Below are 25901 nucleotides of genomic sequence, written 5' to 3'. Positions count from 1 at the left end.
CTGTCAACAATGACACAGAGTATTGTAGAGTATTGTATCTTCAAAACTCTAAATCTATCTAACTATATTCTCAATGTTTGTCTGTCCCTTCACTTCAATCGCTGCTGTCCGGACTGTTGTTTTTATGCGGCGCCGGCTTGAACAGTTCAAGTGATCCTGCCGGCGTGACGGTCGACCCCTTGGGGTTAAAACAAACGAACCTTCATGGACATCTCCTAGTCGCCAGGTTTAATGAATCAGAAATGTAAAGCAGTTGAATGGAATTTGTTCATATTTGCTAAATACATCCACCCGGTCAATAAGTCTTTTTTAGCTGAGGAAGGTTCCTCACTAAGTAAAATGAGAAAAAATGAGAAAAAATTAAAGAGGCATTCAAGATAAGAGCTATATTCTCTAGAGCAGGGGTGTCCAAACCTTTTTCACCGAGGGCCACATACAGAAAAATATACGGAGAGCTGGGCCACTTATAGAGGTGAGTATTGCCTCATAAGTTAAGTTATAAGTTAGCAAAACAAATCAAATGTAGGTGAATAATGCGCAATGCTTGAAAATGCTTTAAGGATAAAACAGCCTACATCCCCTCTGTCTTTAGGGTTGCATTTATTTTGTTGGTAGCTCATTCCTTAAAACAGAAGCCTCAGATTGCTGAGAATAAGAGTAAATATGAAGGTTCAATTTCAAGTTTGTTATAGAAATAAGTTATTGTGGTTTCTTTTTATCAACTAAGATTTGTTACACAATGTTTTTCAATTTTAAATGACTGAATTTATTTGAAAATTGGGCTCATTAACACATGAATACTGTGAAATATATGTCAACATATGTATTTGAGAAGTACAATATAAAACAAGTAAAAGTTTAATTTCTGGGCCATATTCCATTATTCTTTGTGGTAAAAATAAAATTGCCAGGATGACTCAGCTGTTTTTATTATCAGCTCAGAGTGACAGCAACTTTCCTGTGCTGCATTCAGGGGCACTCCTGACATGTGCTCTGTAACTGTATTGTCTGCTGCGTTCAATGGCACTTTGACAATTGTTTTAAACTGTTCTATCTGCTGCCTTAAAAAAACTGCCTCTTTAATATATATATATTATAGTCTTTATTTATTTATTGTTAATTCATTTATTTATTTTTATTGTTTTTTTTTATTCAAAATGACTCCCCATATATAATTGTACATTTTCTACTCAAAAATAAAAAAACTTCCCCTGCCTAGTTCAATGACCCTGACAACTGCACTTTAACTGCCCTCTGTGCTGCGTTCAAGGACACTGTCAATCACTCTAAGATGTTTCTGTGGTATTTTTAGGGACACTAACAACTGCTCTAAAATTGTCCTCTGTGCGGCGTTCAATGACACTCTAACAACTTCTCTAAAACCAGCCTCTGTGCTGCGTTCAAGGACACTGACAACTGCTCTAAAACTGTCCTCTATGCTGCGTTCAAGGACACTGACAACTGCTCTAAAATTTCCTCTGGGCTTCGTTCAAGGACACTAACAACTGCTCTGAAACTGTTCTCTGTGCTGCGTTCAAGGACACTGACAACTGCTCTAAAATTTCCTCTGGGCTGCGTTCAAGGACACTAACAACTGCTCTGAAACTGTCCTCTGTGCTGCGTTCATTGACACTCAGAAAACTGCTCTAAAACTGTGCTCTGTGCTGCCTTCAAGGACTCTCTTACCACTGCTCTGAAACTGTCCTATATGCTGCATTCAAGGACACTCTAACAGCTGCTCTCAAACTGTCCTCTGTGCTGCGTTCAGTGACACTCTAACAACTGCTCTGAAACTGTCCTCTGCTGGGTTCAATGACACTAACTGCTCTGAAACTGTGCTCTGTGCTGCGTTCGATGACATTCTAACAACTGCTCTAAAACCAGCCTCTGTGCTGCGTTCAAGGACACTGACAACTGCTCTAAAACTGTCCTCTGTGCTGCGTTCAAGGACACTGACAACTGCTCTAAAATTTCCTCTGGGCTGCGTTCAAGGACACTCTAACAACTGCTCTGAAACTGTTCTCTGTGCTGCGTTCATTGACACTTACAACTGCTCTGAAACTGTTGCGTTCAATGACACTAACAACTGCTCTGAAACTGTCCTCTGTCCCGCGATCATTGACACTCAGAAAATGGCTCTAAACGGTTCTCTGTGCTGCATTCAAGGACAATCTGACCACTGCTCTAAAACTGACCTCTAGGACACTCAGAAAACTGCTCTTAAACAGTCATTTGTGCTCCGTTCAATGACACTGACAACCCCCCCACCCCCCCCAATATGGAGGGACCCAGTGCAGGTCCCTGCTCTGTGTTGCATTCAAAGCCGTTCACATCTATGTCACTATGTGTGTGAAAGCCTTGTGACTGACTTTATCTCACTTCCTGACTTCAGGGCTGATGGCGCTGCAGCTTCAACCAATCCCAGCAGACCACCTCCCCCTCCATCTGTTGCCCGGGGCAACGCCAACAACATTGTGAGAGACGGGGTGAGTTGACCTTCAGCAGCATGCACTGTGGAAGCTGGGAGTGAGACTGCTGTATTAACACACCTTTAATGAGAGTTGTCTCTGTGAGGCTTTGCACGAGGACAGACCTGAATCTTTCCGCTTGCTTGACTCTTAAAACCGTTATCTGTGTATAATTTTATATTTTTACTTTTTATATTTTTATTTTTATTTCATATCTTTGTGTGAATGTGTTCGTTTTTTTCTTATCTCTATCTGTTGCTGCATAAACGCTTGAATTTCCCCACGGGGATTAATAAACGTACATCTTATCTTAGATCAGTCAAAAATACATACGATAAAAAATGAATTTACCTTAATTTCAAAATTCACATGGACTGTATATTCCATATTTGATAACACTTCTTCTACAGGGCATTTAATGTCAAAGGAAAAACCCTTTTTTCCCTTATAGATAAACTATTAATGCAACAAGCTTTAGGAAGTACTCGTCACCATGTAGACAGTCCTCCATACACTGACATAATAAACAAATCAAAGTAATAAATCTGCATGTGACCCTGCTGATCAGGAGGCCGCTGATGATGATGATGATGTCACTGTCCTCTCGGTAAGCCTCAGGTTAATTAGCTGTCTACATGTATACAGATATTTTTGAAAACTTGATAGTTCCAATTTCAACAGGTCTCGTCTCACTCAGGTTACATGAAGGAGATTTTTGGAGACGCATCTTAAGGCTTACATTTGTAAAATCGTACATTAGTTATTGGGAACAGTTATATTATTTCCTCCTTTTTCTCGTGGGGACGGAGATATTTTGTAAAACCAAGGTTGTGTGGACATGTGTTTTCAAAGATATCCATATATATGTGAGTAAACAGGGCCTTAGGTGTCAATAGTTACCAGTGTAAATAGAGAATATTGTTTTAATAATGTATGTAGTTGAATCAGTAGATTTATTTATTGAATGTTTTAAAAGTCAAACAATAATCTAAAAAGCGTATGATATATCAAACTGATCATTGTGTGAATTTATTATACAGTTTCAGCCCTACTGTTTCTCTTTTCATCTCAATATAATTCCATTTATATTCTAACAAACCCTCCGTAAAACTGTCCGAATAAAGATATCAATACAAATCTGGAAGGTTTGGGGAGTAGTGCTGAAGTCATTTCTGGCTGGGATTCATAGAAAAAATGTTTTAATGATCCGTTTTGTTAAATTACCTACATGTCTGAAGACATTACAGGTTAACAGGATAAGAACTTTAACTAGTATATATCAAAGTTAGACAAATAAGTCATCATCTTTTGTCCGCTCTTGGTCAACTTAAGAGAACTCTACAATCAAATATTCTGATTGACATTTTTGTTTTTATCCAGACAAATCCATCCTAGCCTGACATACAACTCAAATATAATCTCAAAGAATTCGTAGAGTGATAAAGTGTGTGTGTGTGTGTGTGTGTGTGTGTGTGTGTGTGTGTGTGTGTGTGTGTGTGTGTGTGTGTGTGTGTTATAACAACTAACTAAAATGAATGAGTCCTAACATCCTCTGCTCTCTCTCCATGTGAAGCACCACGCTCAGCTACTGCCACCGCAGGAGGTAAAATACTGTTACTGTACTGTGATACAGATACTGTGATTTTACTACTACTGTAATACTGCTATTCTGTAAAACTGCTACTGTAATATTATTACTGTAATATTGCTACTACATACCGCCTGCTGATGCTTTTGGGGAAAATTCTTGGTTTTAAAAAAGGCTGTTCTGCGTGGATGTCTTAAGGCTTCTTAAAATGTTCATTAGTGGTGGTGAAAAAATAATGGAATGAGTAAACTTAAGAGAAAAAAGAAAACTCTGAGCTACTTTTCTGGTTTGTTCAACATTTATTTGTATTGATTCGTAAAGACAAAGTATCGCAAACTTATTTTTTCCGTCGTTTAATTCTGTACATATTCTACAAAGTCTGGAGATTACTGATGCCAACATATCCTCTTTAGGAAAGTGCCTTTAAAAGTTACTTCTTTTACCGGGGCAGCAGTTAAAAATCCAACTCATAGCAACAGATCAGATACATTTTTATGGCACAGAGTACAGAGTTATAAAATGTTCACAAGACAACTTACAAATGTTGTTATTCCAACCAACACCATTTTCAATAGGTTTTAGTGTACACCGCTCAATAAACTGGATATTAAAGGTTTTGGACTGGATTAGTTTATCACTTTAGTGTTGCAGCTGATAAAAGTCAGAGCTCTTTTTAAAAACAAGTTTCACTGCTTCTTCTATAATAATATATTGCTCAATAAGAAATGATAATGAGAGAATGAGTAAGACATTCAAACTAATAAGAAATGTTCTTTTGTGTGATCATCAGGTGTTGGAGACCAGCAAGACGGCTCCCTCCTACGCTCTGAGGCCTCCTCCTCCTTTGTAAGAACAAAAAAGAAGCTATTTTTAAAGAAGCTACTTCTTTAAAGGTGCCAACAGTACCCTGTAGGTGTGCAGGCCCATTATAACTAAGGCTCACCACTTTAGCGGTGGTGACGTGAGCTCATGTGACCGTGATACAGCTCTCTTATAGTCTAACTTTTATTACTGGCAATTGCATGTATGCTTCAAAAGTCCTAAAGGTGGTGTTAATATGTGGAGATTATCCTGTTGAACCATAGCTGCAAGTATCATAAACGTGTGTTTGCATAATTATTATCTGAAAATCAAATTCCAATGGAAACGTCCTGTTGCATTTTGTCCAGAGACCTCTTTTTGTCTTACTATTTTTTCTCTTTTGTTCTCCCAGAAAACCGAAACCTTCTGCTGCATCTCAGCCTCTGGTGCCTCAAAGACCCGCCCCCGCTCCACCTGTTTAACCAATCAAGGGGCCAGACTCTCCACACCTAGATGAACCCCCCCCCCCCCCCCCCCCCCCTACTCCCCCTCGCTCCTTTTCAACCTACTCCCCATGTACTGAAAGCTGGTTACAGAGCAGGCAGGAAAATAATCTGGAGCCGAGTTTGAGGACAGCCGGCTCCAGACAACAAACTGGACACAGTCAAACTGGTTTGGGAGTTCACAGAACAAACAGAAACTTACCAGAATGGAACTGATGCCGCCCCTGTTCTCAGCTTTCTTCTTTCTTTCTTTCTTTCTTTCTTTCTTGCAGTCTGGAGACAAAACTCAGCCAATCAGGTGACACATTGTCTGCTCTGTCACCAAATCAGCCAATCATATCTCCAGAACAGTTACCTGTGATATCAACAACTCAATTACTAGAAATACGTATTATTACCCAATCAGAACTGTATTAATCCCGATCAATATTGTGTATTCCTGCTGTAGAGTGCTGCAGAAATGAGTCCTGCATTTGTGAAATGAGTTAGCATTTTCGCACTTCCACTTCTCTCATCTCAAGGTCAATGGGTCTTTGGAATGTGTGTTTGGTTAGCTGCCTGAGATAAGGTCTTTGGTTAAAACAAGTCAGTAAATAACCCTCACTTCACGCCAAACATTTTGCTGCTTTTAAGTTGTGGTCTTCTAAAGTCATGAAACCAGTGTGCTTAGTTTTTTTAACTACTTTTAATTGCATTAACTTATAAAATGTTTTAAGATAATATGCTATCGAACTTAATTTCTGCAAAACATCATAAGCGTAGTCGAGTTGAAAAAACCCAATTAGCATTTTGTCAAAGGTAACCATTAAACTTGAGTTGGCCTACAGTAATAGTTCCTTCTTGCAGCACTTTGTAACAATAGATGTTTAACAAGATCTGGATACAGTACCAGTACCACTCAGAGTTGATTCCAATTATTCCTAATGGCCACTGAATAATGTGGACAGGACACTTCGAACTGCAAGGAACTAACTCTTTTTTCGTGTAGCCTATTTTTGATCCTATGGATGAAAAAAGCATTGTATTGTAATAACTAGTAATGCGTGCTGCTCGGACTAGCAGTCTACGGCTCATCTGCCAGCAGCACGGCGCTTAATGCTAGCAGGCTCAAAGGTTTTGAGCAAGTGCTAAGTAACCACAAGTATTTCCCCAATTTCATGTTACTTGCTAGCTGTATAACATATTTATGGTATATTAAGCAAGCCAGTTTGGTAACTAATGTTAAATAGCTACTAGCACAACTCTCCCGTTTTTGAGCTAATGCTACTTTACTAGCTTCCCTGGATTTATTCATTATTATCGCTCATATTTTGTTCTCCCCCACACAGCTTAGAAAATAATATCTTACGTGAGCTGGCCGGTTAACTTGCTAGCTTTTTTAGCTTACAGTTGAGTTAGCTACAGTAGCTACATTTCAAATACCACCATGCTAACACTAGTAACTACATAGTTAGCTAGCCAGCTTGCTAACACATGTTTGCTTGCTAAGATCAAACCTAAAAGGACATGAGCTAGTTCTGGTTTCCCATATGTTATCATGCACCATGCTAGCAGTACAAAGTTTAGGCTGTTACTTTAACTATCACTATTTTTGTGAGACACACATTTAATTTAAGTGGCTGGATTGTCAATTTGTCATTCACTTGGCCCTATTCTTTTTAATTACAGTAGCTACCATGCTGCTACTTTCGTCTTTGCACTTTAGAATCGCCCATATATGGTTTACAAAAGTAACTAATGCCTGATGTACCATCCAAAAATATATTTAAACAATGGGCCATTGATATCAGTCAGGAGCAGGTTCTCTTTTTAAAGCAACAATTTTGCAGCTGTCTAGCATGTAGCTAGCTTATTAACATTATCTCCATAACTATATATTTACTGTCTGCCATTTCAACGAGTGCACAGATGCTGTGTGAAATTGAACCACTATAAAGCGCCCTCACTAGGGAAGAAACCGCTCTGGATACATATTTTTGTTGAATTGTTTATTTTGATTTCACAATTGATTACAATACTGAGACATGCTCACTCTGATTGGCTGGTCAAAGATGCAGAAGTCACTGGATGCTGAGCTTACTCTCCTTTCTTTCTGTTTTCTGTCTCTGAATGGAAGCACTGGTGCCATCTGATTGCACTTCCTCCCCTGCTCAAACACTGTCATAGGAATGTAACACACGCTGCTCTGTGTGGGTGCGCTTGGTCTCCATCACCTTGTCTGCCTGGTGCTCTGTCTCTCCAGAATTGTAAAAAATTCCAATATGCAACATCTTCTGGATGCAGAGCTCCTCCGGGTTTGACTTCCTCTGATTTGGATATGTGTGACATCCTGCAGGTAATGTACGCTCACCAAGTTTAGTTTAAGTAAATCGCCCCATAAAGACCTCAACACTGTACAATCTGATATCTGTGATGTTCTTTATCCACACTGAAGAGGATGTTTAATTTAATATATTCCAAACTGACAGAAGGGTGGGGAAAGTTACAAGTGACACTAAAATGCAGACAATCATAAGGAAAACGTGTCTGCTGTTGGAATGCAGTCTTACAACAATGGCTGGTATTATAGGGCAGGAGCATCACAGATTATAGATGAGTGTTGACGTGTGTTAAAGGTGGACCTGAACTCACAGCTCACCACTGGAACACCTGCTATAAAGTCCTGAAAGAGTCCAGATGTCCCGTCCCCGCCCTGTTTAACACCAACGTCAGACTCAGAATGGCTGACTGCAGACTGAACATTTAAAAACATGGAGTTTCTCTGTGGTTGTGTGAACGCTGGGCGGCCCGCATGACAGCCACACAACGCCGGAGGGTTCGTCCATTTTATTCAAACCAGGGATTGATACACCAACAGGTAACCAAATGACTGACTGGCTTCATCTGCTGTGAACAGCCAGTAAATGAACCTGGATGCACTGTGTGAGGAGAACATGTTGTAACTATCTGCTTTATTCTATTTTAATTTGCTGTCGAGTGTCTTTGCACAGAAATCATTGTGAACAAGCGCAAAAGTATAGGGCTAATACTGTGCCATTTAAATGTTTTCATGCCAAAAAAATAAATAAATATAATCAAGGCCACTAAAGATTCTGTGAATTATCGATTGATCTGGATATTTATTTCTAGATAAATCGATTCATTGTTTGATCTGTCATATACCCAAAATACTAAAAAATATCCATTCCAGTTTCTTAAAGTCCAAGTAAATGGGTTAAATGGTTAAATGGGTTAAATGGGTTTGTGAGTCCAAACCCCACATATTTTCAGTTTCATATGCAATAAAACAGAGAAATGAGGAAATCTCCATATTTGAGACAACATTCATCGATTATCAAAAAGCTTGCCAATTGTTTTTCTAAAGGAAAGAGAAAAGTCTTGAGGACAAACTGTTCGGACTGGAGTTATTTAGAGACACGAGAGCAGCTGAGGTTAAAGCTCACAAGAGCATCAAGTTACCGTCAGTAAAATGCTCCCGCTCACTGGTTCCTCCAAAGCTAAATCGGTTCTAGTTGTTTATTAAAAACAACACATTTCGTGTTCAGACTCAAACCAAAACTGAATGTATTTTCCTTAGTATTGTGAGAGTATCAAAGCTTAAATACCTTACTGCTTTGTACCAAAGATCCCCATTTTTGTAAAAAACAACACAACTGTTATAAAGTCATCAGTTTTGCTCACTATTGCACTGGCTGACTACTAGAGTAACAAATGTGTATCAATCCACTATCAAATGCATTATTTAAACCCTCAATGTGTTATTACTATATTGAATTTGCTATAGTTACTCTGAATTTACTTTCAGGGCTGCAACAATTACAATTATCAATATATCTCTGTATTTCTTCTGTCAATCATCAATTATCTATCAATTGTTATGTCAATAAAGTGTAAGATAATATTTAACAAAGGTTTTACCCGGATTCTATCTAATCATCATGAACTGTCTTGTTTGTTCGACTAACAGTCACACTTTTAATAATAACCAAATAAAACAAGTGTTCCCATGGAGCTTCCATTACATTAATTCCATAGTGTCTTATGGACAAGAATATAAAGGTTTCTTTCTTTTTTTATATTAATATAAAATAATATAAAGTACAGCAATGTCATGTCATCAAAGCTCTGATGAACCTCTGATCTAGTGTCATTTATGTGCCATTTTAAACAGTATTCAGACAGTATTCACATTAAAATATTCATGAATTATACTGTCTATGGATGGAGGTAAACATTTGTAGCCCAGGTTTAAGTGAAGCCACCACTGGCAGCTTAAGTAACATTTGCTATCACCTGCAGTAAATTATACTGTATAGCTGTCAGTGTTTTTTAAGTCTTCAATAGTAAGAAACCAGCGAACACATTAAAGGTTTGAGTCTGCACATGCGGTTTGTTTGAAAAAAATAAAACAAAGACAGAGATCGAACCTTAAAATCATCCAGACTTTTGTCTCGCAGAGTGGGAAAAGCTACATTACTTTACAAACTATAAACAATAATAGGCCTAGTATATCGTGTCATTTGCAATTAGAAATATTTGATCAATAATAAAGATTTCAGCATAAAAGAAAATAGGTTTATTCAGTCACATGTTTCAAGGTTATACTTGAGGTTTTCCTTCTCTGTGCCATCCATGTTTGTTTTTGGTATATTTTTTTGCAGGCAGGACAGCCACATTTTTTACGGCACCAATTTTGCTATGAACTATGGGTTAAACCCTCAGGAAAATGTGGAGATATTTGGACTCTTAGAAAGGCTTATAATCAATGATTTGATGATTTGAAAGTGAGACAACTGAGCCCTCACTCACTTAAGGGGAATGCACATCAAAATCTGTGAGATTGGAGAGTGGGTCTGTTGGGAATATGTATGCAGCCTGAGAGGCAGAACTCAGGGTAAAAAGTTTCAAAGAAAGGTTATTTGAACACCTGTAAAATGAAAACCAGCAGGTAAAGCGTCACAATATGATTGTTCAAAAGGTTGTCACCCAATCTCCTAGTAAGCACTGACGCCACCACACAGAATCTCATCACCTCTTTTTATTATAATAAATGATTTTATAGGTTTTCTCTTTTAATTTTTTTGCAAATGTAAACATGTTCTCTGTGCTGATAGTTGTATTTCATTATTAAATATTGCTGTGTCTGGTGATTGATTTCTATGTTTTTTTTATTGATTTCTAAATTTTATTTCTGATCTGTTGGAGCAGGAAACAACAGTGTTCCTCTCCGAGCATTTTGTTTCTACACTATAGCAACGACCCTGGAAATTATCAATAACTGTAGAGCCCAAACCTGTGCGGCTTGTTTGCTGGGATGAATCCAGTCCGCAGCTTCATGTAATCATTTAATAAACTTCAATAAAACAGAATGGTTTTGTTGAATTGAAAACCTTGTTATTAAAATGCACAAAATACTCAGGGTCATGTTGGGGGCAGAAAAATGTGAATCAGAGTGTAAAGTGTCACTGAATTTCATTAGAATTTACCGGAATCAGAATCTGTTTTAATGACAACACAACTCAACACATGAAACACATTTGACCTAAGGTTTTACTCTCAGTGTAATGTACAGAAATGGAAATACAGCTAAAAACAGTGTAAGGAAAGCTGAACAAGGGTAAAATATGAGTTATAAATAGATGTATATATACTCAGACAATAGGGACATTTTCAATGTCAAATATTATAAAAATATTTCTTAAATATAAAATATTTTTTATTGAACAAAGCTTTAATGTAAAAATAACACCATTTTCCGTTTCAATTTATTTGTATTTATATATATTTTATTTTATTTCATATAACAATCCATTACTGTTTTATACAGTTGTATCTTTTTATATATTATGGAAACACAAATGTTTAAAATTTTCATAACCTATTTTTCGTCTAATATGATATTACTCCAATAATAGTGTTATAGTTAAGTCCAATTTAACTTCTTTATTTACAAAGAAACGAGATATCACACCTCTATTTGTTTTATTTAAATTAAAATAAACGCTTTAGTAACTATTAAAACTAAACGTTATTTTCACATGTTATTTTTTTAATGAATTTGATTAAAATCTATTAATGTATTATTATTAGTTATTTATTATTTTCTGAATTAAAAATAAATCGTGAGATGTGCCCCGCCCCCTTAGTTTTGACGTCTGCGCTGCGTCACCTCGCCTCAGCACCACGCACGGGCCTCGCTTCCTTCCATGCTCCGCGCCCCCGCGAGCTGTCATCATTTCACCGGGAGAGGCGAAGGGCATCCGGGATACAGGCCGAGAGGGGAGCCGCTGAAACTCGTTTTGGAGGTCAGTAACCGGGATTTAAGACTGTAAGAGGGCCTGTGTGTCCAGGGAGAATACTGGGAACGGTCTTTGTACACAGAGATGGACCCCGGGTAACAGAAAACTAAAATCCGTCCTGCAGAAGACAAAACCTGTTAGCATGTTAGCTGCGTGCTAACTAACAGACACTTCCCTGACCGGGACTGTTAGCTCATCTTTCAAATTATTCGCTGAAACTCTTTGTACCGGTTAAAGTACGACATGCACATTGGAAGCATAAATCTCCACTAATACCTATGAAGTTCGCTTTGTAAATTTAACTAAATTGGCACCTATTAGATGCTAGTGCAAAGGCAATTAATAGAGAAAGTACAAGCTAACCGGCTATTTATATAACGTTAGCACTAAAGCTATTAATGTAGTCTGTTTAACACACTGTACTAGTGAGCAGCTGCCTTTATCCTTCATTCTGTGGTTTTTACACTCGGAGGAAAGCATAATTTTACAATGTTTTTATAAAGCAGTAATTTCTAAGGAACTCATGACTCGTGAAAGGACAAAGTGACAAACAGCTGCTGTAGCCAATAGTAAAAGCTCTGGAGTCCTGTTTCAACCAATGAAGAGGCCGGGAAGGCGGTTGTTGGGCGCCTACAGGCGGTTGGTGAGTAAAGAGGAATGGAGGCAGGGAGTGGAGACCCAACAAGGTCAAAACACAGCAGCTGAGGGAACACATGAAGATACAGCAGAGGTTCCTTTACTCTTTCAGACCGCACATTTCTCAAATTACATTTAGTGCAGAATTCCAAATCGCAAGATGTGCCTTGGCAAGTTATCGTTATCTTTGTCGGCCATAAAACAATGTCTCCTAACATAGCTAATAACATCTACCAAAGGTTTAAATGCTTTTTAGGGGTTAGGAAAACGATGATACAGTACTGTATTTCAGTTGTGTGATACCTATTCTCACTCAAAGAGGAACTTAATCAATACTTTAATTCATTTGTAAAGTTATGCATCATCCAAAGTAGTTCTATGATTTTGGATGTTACAGGGAGTATGATCAATGCAACTGACGATCCCACTACTATGAACTTAGATCTAATGCATATGTTGGACATACCATTGCCTCAAATGTCAATGGTTGTGGGATGTAGATAAGGAGCATTAAGCTGGTAGTACACTTAAAACAGAACAACATTTGGCAGGTTCCCAATGTGCAGGGAAAAGCATATGTTACTTTACTGTAGTAAAGGAATAAACATCTATATTTACAAAAGTAGTAATTCCCAAAAGGTACTAGTAAACAAAAGCAGGATTTGCCGGGTAGGTATTGTGAGCATGCAAACATGCAGGCCCTAGATAAAATCTAGAACATCAGATGCCTGATTGTATCATTTTTTTTACAGTTTGTCCCTGTCTCTTCTAATGCACATTAGACACGAGTGGATTTTCCCCCGACACCTGAACACTTTGTGGCGAAATGTTCCTTGACTTTAAAACTTTGACTAAAGTGATGCTGGTGGGGAAATTCAGGCCCATATGTGTACGCTATTTACTTTCACATTTTAGTCTGACTTTATTTTCTTCCCCTTCCAGTTCAGAATATGTGAGTGAAAAGATCACCTCAGTAATGTTAGCGTCCATGTTGTGGTGTTTTGAAATGTAAACATTCAAACACACTACTTCTCTAACACTGTGTCCCCTCTCTCTCTCAGTGAACAAACGGACCTGTGGACACTTCCTTCCTCCCCCAGTGGAGTGACTTTTTTTTTATCCCGGCGTTGTTCTGAGGTTGAGGACATCCGGCCCGTCGGCCTGACCACCACCAGCGTGTGTGTGATACTTTAAGGACTGCTCATGCATCGTTTAAGGACTTGTGCGGCGCGGTTGCGTCCGCTAACTGCCTCACAGGCGGCTCAGACTGTCGGCCCGCAGCGGCCAATCACAGGCCCCTCCAGAGGTGGCACAAGGACGTTTCTGCCAATCAGGTGCTACACGGCACCTGTGGCCTCGGAGCCGTTCCTGAACGGGACGAGCTCTAACTATGTGGAGGAGATGTACTTTGCCTGGCTGGAGGACCCCAAGAGTGTCCACAAGGTAAGGTGCAGAAGATACCCCTACTGGTCTGGAGGGGGGACTACAAACAGAGATGTATAGAGTGGTGCAGGAATGAGTCTGTATATGACCACTTTTTTTGAATTTGTTTTGGTTGGATTCCTGTAAAAATATCCGTGGTAAACGTACCCCACTGGTTAATTTCTGAAGCTTTCGTAAACATAGCGGTTGCAAGAAAGTGACTAAATGTCATTAGGGCAAACATTAGCTGCGTTTAGCAGTGATAATGTGCAACCATCCGACGGTGATCTAGTTCCTTTATAGCCTAATGTTAGCTTTTATTTCTGACAATTGCATTAATGCCTCAAAAATCATAAATTGGTACAGTATTCTGCAATGTTTCGAACTCCAATAACAAATCCCATTGTGTTGGGAGACCCTAACGCTGTCTTCTGTTTTGGCCTGCAAATATGTCATCACAGCACCGTTGTAGTCATTCACAGCTCAAATTTAACATAAATGAACATTAAAGATTAACCTAAAACATAACTTATGGGTTTTTAGAAGCAATGAAAAAATGTAAAGTGAACCTTTCAAATATTGATTTAGAATTTCAATGTTAACTTTGTGAATGAACTATCCACAGCCCTTAAGTCAGGCAGTTGAAATGCATATCAGGCATAAAACATTCCTGATAATGAGTCAACAGGTATTTAAAGAGGAAAATCGAAACATAAAAATAATACTGTCAACGTATAGCTTGAATTTTAAAGCCTTAAAGAGTGACTGCATGAAGGTGACATACTGAACCGTGTGACTAAATGGAGCTTGTGCTGTCTGCGGGAACAACCAAACATTTTGCCTGTTTCTTAAAGGACACCCAGGCTAATAATAGCTGCCTGAAGCTCAGTCACATGTCGGGGCTGTTTTGCTGTGCAAAGAGGCCGCTCTTTAAACACACAGGAGGAAGCGTCTCATTTAAATATGTTGTTTTCTGCCCAACAAATCCTCACTTACTAAGTATTCATTATTACTTCCTGTTGGATTGATGGCTTGAGTTTGTCTTCCCAAATTATACTCTTTGTGTGTAGGCCCAGTGTTGAAGAAACCAAGTTCAAAGTGCCCTCACAGAACACAAGGAGTTTCTGAAATGTTCAGAGAGTTCAGAAAAAAGTGCAGGGATATTTAATGATCAACATACTCATCTGGGCTGTAACACGGGCAGAATTTTATTTCATGTTTGCATCTTTAGTGTGTGTGTGTGTGTGTGTGTGTGTGTGTGTGTGTGTGTGTGTGTGTGTGTGTGTGTGTGTGTGTGTGTGTGTGTGTGTGTGTGTGTGTGTGTGTGTGTGTGTGTGTGTGTGTGTGTGTGTGTGTGTGTGTGTGTGTGTGTGTGTGTGTGTGTGTGTGGGGCTACATATCCCAGTTGTTATGTAAAGATCAGTCACTGTGACCTTGCTGCTATCAGCTTAGCAGACCTCGCCTACAGTGGGACTGAATTCTTGTAGACGCAGGAGCTGAGAGAAATCAGCCATAAAATCAATCTTTATTAATCCTCGTAGGAAAATTGAGGTGTCACAGTATATACGGTGTAAACATGTAAATATACACAATTCTCAATTGGGTTCAGGTCTGGACTCTGTGGTGGCCAATCCATGTGTGAAAATGATGTCTCATGCTCCCTGAACCACTCATTCACAATTTGAGCCCGATGGATCCTGGCATTGTCATCTTGGAACATGCCCGTGCCATCAGGGAAGAAAAAATCCATTGATGGAATAACCTGGTCCTTCAGTATATTCAGGGAGTCAGCTGACCTCATTCTTTGGGCACATTGCTGAACCTAGACCAGACCAACTGCAGCAACCCCAGATCATAGCACTGCCCCCACAGGCTTGTGACCTTTTTTTTGGCCGGGCAGTGTATATAGATGTCAATACTGGCTCCCCTCCACCATACTCACCTAAAAGCCCTGCACTTAAACAAGAGGGAACTCATTTGTATTAAGTATAGTAGTGTTTCCAATAGGATTTTGTAAGAATCCGACCCTGAATACCTTTTACAAATGCTGAAAGCGCGATGGTCTGTTTTTGTCCTGGACAACAGGTACTGTAGTGCCCAGTAAGGCCTCCAGACTAACGGCATCCCTTCTTGTTTGGGGACAAAGTAATCTCTTTATCAATACATCCAGGCGACGCACAGTATTCCCTTTATAATGCTACGTTGTGAACAACAAATCTGAGTTCAAATCTGCAGGAGAACTACTTACCTTAGCTGTTAGCCGTCAGCAGCCATTGAACCGACCTACCGTAAATTAGCATTGTGCATTAGGCATTGTTGTGATGTGTTGATCAGATTTTTTATCCAAAAAACTTGAATAAATGGCGTTTTTCTTAGCTAGGAAACATGACCTGATTGACCTGTATGTAAATAAGGTGTGTATCTTGAAGTGAGTCTACTTTTTTGATTTAGTTTTCCAATCGTGGTGTCTAGTTGCTATTGAGAATAGTGGATTTTCTCTGGTGTTGGTATATATAGAGATTTTAACAATCACAGTGCTCACTTGTTAAATTAATAGTTTCTTATTGACCAGTTTGAGTATCCTATATTTTCCATTTTTCTAGTTTTGTTTACCAATACCATACCACACTGTGACACCGACGTTCATACGGAACAGGGAATGTTGTGTTCGGGACACCCCTAGTAATATTTATTTATGTGTAGTGAAGAGAAGCCATGTATCTGCTAAAGTGGTGGAAGCTGAAAGAACTGCAGCAAGAGGGTTAGCTGTGCAGTATGTTTCTGTGTGGGAATGAGATGTTAATGTGCAGGGCGGAGAGTGTGTGACTCATGAGTCCAGAATGAGAAACCGCAGAGAAACATACAGTATGTTCTTTTTGCCTGTGCAGGGATTGTTACTGGAACTGTAATACTGTTTGTTCCTTGCGAGAGAGGTCCCAGGAAGTGCCGGTTTGAGGCTATAAGTCAGTGAAAGAAAGTTCATACCAGCTAGTCTAAAGGCAACATTTTTTCCAGCTGTTAAGAAAGAACACAATGAAATTCTTGAGTCATACGTAAGCCTCCTGAAAGTCCTTTGTTGACGTCAATCATAGCAGAATTTGTTGTTTAGAGGGAAGTAAAAAGGTATCTCAACAGAACTATACCTAGTTATGTGAGCTTTACTTTTCGTTTATTGCTACTTTTATACTATTACTTTACTATATCTTAGAGAGAAGTACTGATACGATTTGGATTTCCTCAATATGTCTCCACAGACGTTCCACAGCCACTACTCAAATTGTACTAATAATATTATTGGAGCTTATTCTATATTTGAAAATGTGCAGAAATCCCAGCTTTAAACAGAACAAATACAGGTACAGAAGAAAAAAGAAGAAGCAGAGTTTGGATCTTGATTGAAGGCAATACTACCCAGTTATAGAGGAAGGACTGGATACAAGTTCAGAGGACACATTTTAGTGTAGGTATCATCCCTAAAGTATTAGGTGCGGGACAGAAGCATTTTTGTATCTATTTCTCATTAGATTTTTAAGAAACAAAGGGATAGTCCGGTAGCCTAACTACTGAACATCCAAAAATCAACTAATCAATCCATTTCTTATGAAGGTAAAATGTCTGTATTTTTAAACAAACTGATAATCAATACATCGCTAAACAAACAGTGAGTGTGTTGGTGTGTGTGAAGGTTGAATTGTCCTTTTAATTTCGGAGTGCAGTTCAGGTGAATATTGGTGTGTATGAATGTAGAGTTCAGTCCAACCAGTTCAGAGTGGTGTGTGAGTGTTTTTAGGTGGGGGGAATGAGGATTGTGTAAGGAGGTAGAGACAACATAGCTGAGGGTCCAAACAAGCCGGGGAAGATCAGAGAAAAATGCAGAGTTAACTGATGATGTGAAAGGTGAGTTGTTTATCTCACTAGCTGCTGTGTTCAGTGAAGAACACAAAAACAGCCTGGTTGCTTAGAACAATTCCTAAAGAATCCAACTTGGCTTGCGGTCGAAAGCTTCCTAACGGAGTGAAATGACCCGGAAGTACCTCAGTGTCAGCCGTGATTAGGTCTGTTCAGATTCTCTCAATGATAGGAAAGGGTCTCAATGCTTCCTTTATAACTTCCTTTAGGTTAGGAAACACTGGACCTTCCTTTACGAAAGGAAAGGAGAAAATGCTGTCCCACAATGCGTAACGGCTGCAACATTTACCGTGACACAACATTATCATGGAAACGACGGATCGTGACCCAGAAATGCGGATGATTACAGTGCTCAGCTCATTAAGCCTTTTTTCAAATGATGCTGTAACAGAGTTCTTCCTTTTGAACGTTCAACAATAATAAATTAAAAGGCAAAATATGAACGGTATCTTTTTACTTCAAAATGATCCAAAGTCAACATTTCAGTGTTTACTGAGCGGTGTTTTAAATGTGTTTGAATGGTGATTTTTCTCTGCCTTGCTACTACATAAACTGTTCTTCATATATCGTTTTCTCACAACACTTCTCTTCTTCTTTCTCCTGCAGTCTTGGGATGTTTTCTTCAGGAATGCTAATGCCGGTGCTCCCCCCGGTGCAGCCTACCAGTCTCCTCTGGGTCTGTCTGCAGCTCCTCAGCTCTCCTCTCTGGTTGGAGCTCAGCCCAACGTGGAGAAGCTGGTGGAGGATCACCTGGCTGTCCAGTCCCTCATCAGGGCCTACCAGGTACGCTAACAAACACACTTGTTGGGTGGTTCATTTGATAGCGTGTTTGGGCCATTGTAGGTTAAAACTAGTAATTGCTAAAGAGCTGGGGGATAAGGAGGGGTTATATTCAGAGACATATCTCAGAAATTCTCTGAGATTTAAGTAACAAATTTACAAGAATAAAAACTAACCTTTTCCAAATCATTACGTGGTTTTCTTCTGAATTCAAGGCAATGTTTTGCCTAAGTGTGGATGCTGATGATATTATGCTTATTATAGGCTAAAATCCCCCAAATATTGTCATTGCTAAATGTGTCTGTAGTGTTATGAGGTTCAGTTGAAGTGAAGCAACGTTATTCTTTTAAATGAGTGACTTAAATTACAGATTTAAAATGTACTTTGCGAAATGAATCCAATATTTCTCATAATTTTACCAATTTAATCTCAGAGAATTGCTGCTTTTCTTTTCATAAATATACAAACGTGTTTTCTCAGAATCACCCCCCAAGTTCTGCAGCATCTATTTTGATTTCTAAGTGGATTTAATGCACCTTTATTCAATGATTGGTTGTTTTTATTTGTATTATTATTCTTTTCATTATCATTTTGTTTCCACTGAGCAAAAAGGGGTTTGAATACTAAACATTTAAGATTGGTTGTTTTTATTTGTCCAGAATTTAGGGTAACTGGCCATTACTAAAGGAGGCCTATCGAAGGACCATACTTGTGTCTTTTACTGTTAAATCGTAATTCATAAAGAAACCAGGTTCCTACGTACAAGCGACATGGAACCATCGATGTAGATACATTTGTTCTCATTGATATTTTTAGGACTTTTAAAAAATGTTTTATATATAAACTGAAAATGATGTTTTTTGCCTCATATTTCTGTCTGACTGTTTATTGTGATATTTAACTTTTTACCCCCCAGTACTTCATGGAGCTCAGAGGAGCAAACTGAATGCTGAAACAGTCTAAATGCTTGTTTGTTCTTTTTAAAAATATTTTACAATCAGCATTTGAGATATGAATTTCCCAATGATCTTTAAATTGAATAATGATTAATAGGAGGTGTTGAATAATCGATCATTGAACATTAAGTTTGCATCTTATTGTAGTGTGTGTAAGTTATTGATTCAACTCTGGATATGTGTGATGTTGTGTCTTAAGTATAAACTGAAAACCAAAAGTGTTTTCTAAGATGAATTTATTTCACATTTTTACTTAAACATTAAGAAACATGTATGCAAAGCGTGTGTGTGTGTGTGAGATAAAGGCAGAGCTTCCATCCTCATCTTTAGTTATTATCAATGCTTTTTAAAAACTTTGATCACCAAGTCTGCTAGTCAGTGGATGTATTCACAGGTCCTACACTGTTGAAAACTCAGACGTGAAACTCTCGACTTGAAAACTCACTCGGACCGATTTAGTATGAACACATGTTTGTAAAGAAAGCAGACCTGAACAGGAACTGAGCAAATGAGGCTGAGCTGAGCCTGCAACTAAAAGCAGGGTCTCATAGTGTAAACAATAATCAGTGTTAAGCTGTTTGATACAGCGTAAGAAGGAGGACACATGTCTATTTGTTTATTTTGAAAGATCACAGGGAAGGTGTCATCCTTTTGCTGGAGGTAACATTTTACCCACTGGCAACTTTGGTAAATCCTATTCATTCTAAAAAAAATAAGAAAGGTTGGAGATAGGTCACACTGGACAAGCACTTTCTGTAAAGGCAACTGGTGTCAGAAGGATATAACAGACGTTCCCAAACGTTTCAAGCCTTTCATGTACCACAGTGTACCAAAGCTAACTTTCCAAGTGCCACTTCCCACTGCAAAGGCCTACACTGTAACAGTGAAAGAGGAACCTGGCCCTTCCTGTCCTTCTGGCCCTTTGACTTAGATTGACCAGATTAATGTAGCTAGTCTGGTAACATCTTTTTTTATCTTGCTAGAAGAATCCAACTCTTCTTCATTATTAAAAAGCTGACCCTGTAGCCATTTTAAAATCCCCCTCATCCTGTTTTAATGGATGACTGACGAGTCCTCATCTCACATCTCTTAGCTAATGCTAATATACAGCTCCGGAAAAATGTAGGGACCACTTCAGCATTATCAGTTTCTCCGGGGTTACTATTTATGGGTTTGTCTTTGAGCTTAGTGGTTTTAAAAACATGTTTTTATTGTATTCTATAAACTACTGACGACATGTCTGTGTGTTGGAATTCAACAGACACTGGAACGGCGTCCATACATGTAGAGATAAAGATTTAAGAAAAATGTGGATTTTTTTGTGGCGCTATATCTATTCCACACCATGTTTCGTCCACAACTTAATTTCCAAACTCTTTGTCAACAACTACAACTGTAATTTAAATACAATTTGACAACAATTGTTTTGGGTTTTAGGTAGGTTTAGGGCTGTTGGAGTGCAGTTGTTGGGTCTTATGCCTTGGAAGTGAAAATTAGAAAAAATGGAACAAAACTAAATGAATTCAGATTAAGAATACAGAAACTGGTTGTTTCAATCCGTTTCATCTCTATTTAAACAAGGAAAGCACTGTTATTATCCTGCTGAATTTCCATATATACTTGCCTGAATGTGCAAAATTTCCCAGTTGGGATTAATAAAGTACTTCCTATCTCATCTTATTTCAATCCAAACTTATTGAAATTAAAAAATGGTGAAACAACAAAGAAACAGCCTCCGAGACTCAAGTTATCTGCACCTGTGAAGACCTTGAGGAACCAGGCCTGCCTGTCAGTGGTGTGTGTGTTGTGATAACCAGGTGTGTGTATGTGCAGGTGATGGGGCATCACAATGCCCGTTTGGATCCTCTGGAAATCAGCTGTGTGAATTTTGATGATGCTCCGGTGAATACCGGCTTCCAGGATGTTGGTGAGACACCGGCCCTGAGAAAACAGAAAAACTACTTCCTGCTTGTTTTGTTAATGTTGCTCTCCCCCCCCCCCCCCCCTTCTCTTTCCCTCCTTCCTCGTCTTCTCTTTTACTCTAACTGTTCTGTCTCAACCATGTCCTATTGTCCTTGTTTTTGTGTCCGATCTTGTATCAATGTTTCTATTCCGGCTCCTCTTCCTCTTTATCTTTCCTTTTCTGTTACTCTTCAAATCTTCCACTCCATCCTGCTTCCCATCCTCAACTCTTGCGGGATTTTTTTTTTTGCATTTTGTACCGTCCTCCTCCTTTTTTCTTCACCCTCTCGTTCATTACGTTCCGTCCTGTCCACCTCCTCCTCCTCCCTCTCCTGCTGTCCCGGGGGGCTCTGTGTGCTGTTGTCACTCCCTGTAGATCCGAGGGCACCACGTGGCCCAGTTGGACCCCCTCGGCATCATGGACGCCGATCTGGACTCGTGTGTCCCCACTGACATTATCACCTCCTCCGACAAGCTGGGTGAGAAGCTAAACCCTTAGAACACAAGCACAATGTCTCTTTAGCTCCCTCTCCCACGGTCGTTTCCTGGCCTGATTCTCTCTGGTGTTTACTGACAAGCTTAGAGAACACTGAAACCTTATTGTACATCAGGATAGCTTTTGAAACTTCTTGTGTACAATAATGTTTCTGAAACGTTGTCCTTATGATCGGGACACTTCTTGAACATTCTTGTGTACGATATGTTTCAGAGGCGAAACCTTCCTCATCACTCGAGTGTTCCTGGAACATTGTCGTTCACAACTAATGTTCCTAAAATCTGTCCCAATCATGTATTTTCTTAATTTAAATTTTCTTTTAATCTTAAGAGAACATTTTCTGAAACTTCCTTGCATACAACAAATGTCTCTACAACATCTAAAACCCCAAAATGTACATGACAATTCTGAAACTTTATTCTTTTTCAACCTTACTGATATGAAATGGTCCGCTTAAAGGACCTCACCTTCCCCAAACCGCCTTTTTGAACCTGGGTCCCGTTGTCTGGGAGGACTGTCAGGAAAGATCTTAATTGGATTCACTTTGGCAGAAATAGATTTGGCCCTCAAGTGTTGTGGAAGTAATCCTTTTACACATTTTAAGGGACTTCCATGTGGGTCAGAGTAAAAAGATTCACCTTCAATAAGATGCTTTTGAAGTAAACTGATCTGAAAATCCTTTTAGTAGCTGCTGTGGAGCTTTCAATCATAATTCTCAGCAGATGGAGCTTGGAAGAGCACTTTCTTTAGTAAAGGCTTTCAAAAATGGTTGTCTGTCTCTCGAGTCACTAATAAGCCAACGTGGACAAAGCGTATTTAAGCATCCAAACTCCTTTTGCTGAGGAAGCTCATGTGATGTGGTTCTAAGCTCCAGATCAGGCGTGGAGTGGAGACATGCAGAGTTTCTGAGATGCAGTTTGACATCCTTTGGGCTCTAAGGATTTAGCTGCTGTTGAGCTGTTAGCCTGGCGCAGCATCATTGAATCCTGCTGCTGCTTGTTGAGACATGTTTTTAGCTTTTCATCGTTTGGCTTTTGCTTTGACATGACTTAGCTCTTAGCTGCTTTAGCTTGTCTGATTCCTGCAGCTTGTTTTGTTTGCAGATCATTGTCGAGCCGTATAGGTCTTTAGCTAGATGTTTGTCAACACTGTTTTTAAATGTCTTTAAAGAAATAGATCACCTCTTCTACTGGGTCAATACAATCTACATTTACTGTCATCTGTTGTATATTTAATAAAAGCTAACTACGAACTAACAGAAGGGTAAGATCACAAGCACAAGCAGATCATAGTCTTCCTGCGTTGCGACTTCCTATACCTATATATTAACTACATCACGGTCCCACTTCACTTCCCTACCACTAAGTGTAAACCGGCTAATTTCTGGCGTGATGACGGTAAGATGTAATGCGTCACTTCTTCACAACCGCTGTTTTTAAAACACATAGAACCTTCGGACATTCACAAGTGGGATATTTACTGGGGTATTTGATGTTCTAGAATAAAACCTGAACATCACTTAAGCTTGTGTTAACCAAACACCTTTTATTGAAATATATTTAATAAAACGTCTTTAAGGTAAGGGAACCTTCTGGGGTTAAGGACTGATTCCTGCAACACTCTGTTTAGATCAGTGGTTCTCAACTGGTCAAGCCTCAGGACTTGCTTTTTCCTTCGTCAATAAATCACTACCCAACATTTTTAACCAATGCAGTAATATATATACAGAGACCACTCCACATGTTTCTTAAATCTTTATCTCTACATGTATGGCACCCATTCCAGTGTCTGTTGAATTCCAACACAGAGAAAAATTGTCAGTAGTTTATAGAATATAATAATAATCATTTAACTCAAAGACATAGCTATAAATAATAAAACCAGAGAAAAAGATAATGCTGCAGTGCTCTGTTAATTCTTTCCGCGGCGGTGTATGTATATATATATATATATATATATATATATATATATATATATATATATATATATATACATACAGCACATATTTTTTTATGAAATGGCACACTTTTTTGTATGGCCTTCAAAATAAAAGTCTGACTTATTACCGTGATTTTTTTTCCTCAACTTTTATTTCTCACTTGCATATCTGCGACCCACTCAAAATGTTGAGAACCACTGGTTTAGATCATATTAGGAAAATGGAATACCAGATGTTTTTGTTCTCACACTTGCCTTACGAGGCTCTCCTAGGTTTGTGTATTTACATTTGTTTGTGAAAACAGAGGATGTCAGTGTTGTGTTCAGGAATAAGCCGTGTCCCTGCTGTGACCTGAATGGCTTCCTGTTTGAGTCGCCCCCCCCTGATTGGGTGGGCCGTTTGGTTGTGGTGTGGCTTCTGTATCGCAGCATGGTGTTGACCGCATCCATTGTTCTTTACCACTTCACTCCACAACCACACCTTTCTCAAACCAGACCTGTGGACTCTCTTATCGGTGGTGGAGATGCTGAGATGCCCGGGCCGGTGCTGTGCTCTGTTCTAGTTGTAGACGGTTGTGGAGGTGGCGTAAAATGGCCATGGGTTTATGAGCAGGTCGTAGGTCCCTAACGGTGTCCGGGTGTTTCTCCCTTTGCTGCCCCCTGCTGGTGACCCTTCCAGACGTGGCTGTGTTCAAGGAGAGACTGAGAATCCTAACGGTAGGAGGTACGAGAACAGACGACACTAGTGCATCACTGCGCATTGCTGTGAAGCCCCTAGATGCCCCTGCATTCCATGTCTCCAGGGAGCCCAGAAAGTCTGAATCAGTTCCTGACAGCAGGATCTGTTTCGCACATCCTGAGCTCCTGTAGAAAGAAAAGAGTTTTCATTTGGGTTACTCTCTTTGCTTTCATCAAACTTGGTTCCACAGGAGTAAGTGAACTGCCAATATCAGCGTCTTTGGGGACCCACTGTCACCACTACTAAGAAAACTTGGAAGTTAAGACCCCAAAAAAACGGCGCAATTTGATTTATATTGTACTTAAATTTGTTATGATAGTTATATTTAACCCAGAAATGTTTTATTATAAGAATCCATGGAATCACCGATCCAACAAGTTAAAATGACTTCAACAAAGACGCTATATTTACTTTATATGGAGCACTCTCATTTGATCATGCAAATGTCACTGCTTATACCAAAAAATACAGCACAAGGGTATTAAAACACACAGATTTACATAAAATCTAGAATATCAACCTTTTCTATTATCCAGTAAAGCTTTATTGAGATTAACAAAAGTCTTTTAGGTGTGACGGACAAACAAGATGAGACATAGGCCCCAAAAATCAGCAAGAAGAGAGTACAATATACAAACAAAGCGTAAAAAAGCTGAGGTACTATACACCAAAATAATGTGTTGTTTGTTGATGTAAAAACAGTAAGAACATAAAGATACGAGACGATCCAATAAAAAAAAAAGTGTTTTTATTTTTCATTTGAAAAAGTATGCTCTTATGTTCTTTCCAAACATAAACCGGTCATTGCGTATGTGTAAACCAAGTCCCTTTTTATTTTACCAAAGCCTCCTTTTATCGAATATTAAAACATCTCAAATGGATTCTTTAAATCATCACATAGTTCTACTTTCATTAATTAAAAACAAGTTGACTCAAAGAGGATTAGGACACAAAAGACATAATCATTTCAAATAAAATAACAACAGCTGTTCTTTTCACTTGATCTTGTTCTAGAGATCCCAGTTTTGGTGACAGCTGATACTTGCAGGCTCACTGTTCTTTACTCCTGTGGATGACTGTTAACAGACAGTGAAGTAAAATCCCTTTAATGCCTCAAAAACGGGAAAGATTCAGAGGACATTCATACACATATTGCTCTCCAGCTAAATGTACATATTGCTCCAGTACAAGTTGTCAGTCCCTCTGACCTCTGAATGTCTCCTGTATGTTTGGGCTCTAGTTAGCTTTGTCAAAGTGTAGCTGCTGCTAGCTCCCTGCTCTGTGCAGTGCGGTAGAACAGACTGTAGTGGTTTCTGTGTTGAGTAGAGTTAACTCACAGAACACTTCAAAATCAAATGCAGAGAAGAGAGAACGGCTCTTTTCTGGGCCTTTTGGACCAAAACC

At 39.0% G+C, this 25901-nt stretch overlaps 2 protein-coding genes and 1 long non-coding RNA gene across 5 annotated transcripts in view; 2 read left to right on the top strand and 1 right to left on the bottom strand.

Moving 5' to 3' along the window:
- The window catches only part of adam9 (ADAM metallopeptidase domain 9), a 63761-nt gene extending 53032 nt beyond the window's left edge, over positions 1-10729 (top strand). Inside the window, exons 21-24 of one of the 2 annotated variants that reach the window (XM_063898138.1) lie at positions 2393-2486; positions 4042-4071; positions 4847-4902; positions 5270-10729. In XM_063898138.1, the coding sequence (XP_063754208.1) occupies positions 2393-2486; positions 4042-4071; positions 4847-4902; positions 5270-5339 (250 nt within the window). In that variant the 3' untranslated portion in view covers positions 5340-10729. The remainder of the gene's footprint in view (positions 1-2392; positions 2487-4041; positions 4072-4846; positions 4903-5269) is intronic. The other variant, XM_063898139.1, reaches the window with a different exon arrangement.
- LOC134874128 (uncharacterized) lies at positions 4378-6345 on the bottom strand. The gene is made up of 3 exons (XR_010167024.1): positions 6256-6345; positions 5563-5633; positions 4378-4898 (listed from the first exon to the last, which is right to left on the bottom strand). It is a non-coding gene; the product is annotated as an uncharacterized LOC134874128 (long non-coding RNA).
- Positions 10730-11525: 796 nt separating the features above from the next.
- Positions 11526-25901, top strand: part of ogdha (oxoglutarate dehydrogenase a) — a 40125-nt gene continuing 25749 nt past the window's right edge. Inside the window, exons 1-4 of one of the 2 annotated variants that reach the window (XM_063898003.1) lie at positions 11526-11665; positions 13357-13738; positions 18233-18409; positions 21701-21803. In XM_063898003.1, the coding sequence (XP_063754073.1) occupies positions 13499-13738; positions 18233-18409; positions 21701-21803 (520 nt within the window). In that variant the 5' untranslated portion in view covers positions 11526-11665; positions 13357-13498. Of the gene's footprint in view, positions 11666-13356; positions 13739-18232; positions 18410-21195; positions 21290-21700; positions 21804-25901 lie in introns of both variants that reach the window. The other variant, XM_063898004.1, reaches the window with a different exon arrangement.

Source organism: Eleginops maclovinus, chromosome 12, assembly GCF_036324505.1.
Source record: "Eleginops maclovinus isolate JMC-PN-2008 ecotype Puerto Natales chromosome 12, JC_Emac_rtc_rv5, whole genome shotgun sequence".
NCBI lineage: Eukaryota > Metazoa > Chordata > Actinopteri > Perciformes > Eleginopidae > Eleginops > Eleginops maclovinus.
The sequence above is the reverse complement of the archived record's forward strand: the minus strand, read 5'-3'. Positions and strand labels throughout refer to the sequence as shown.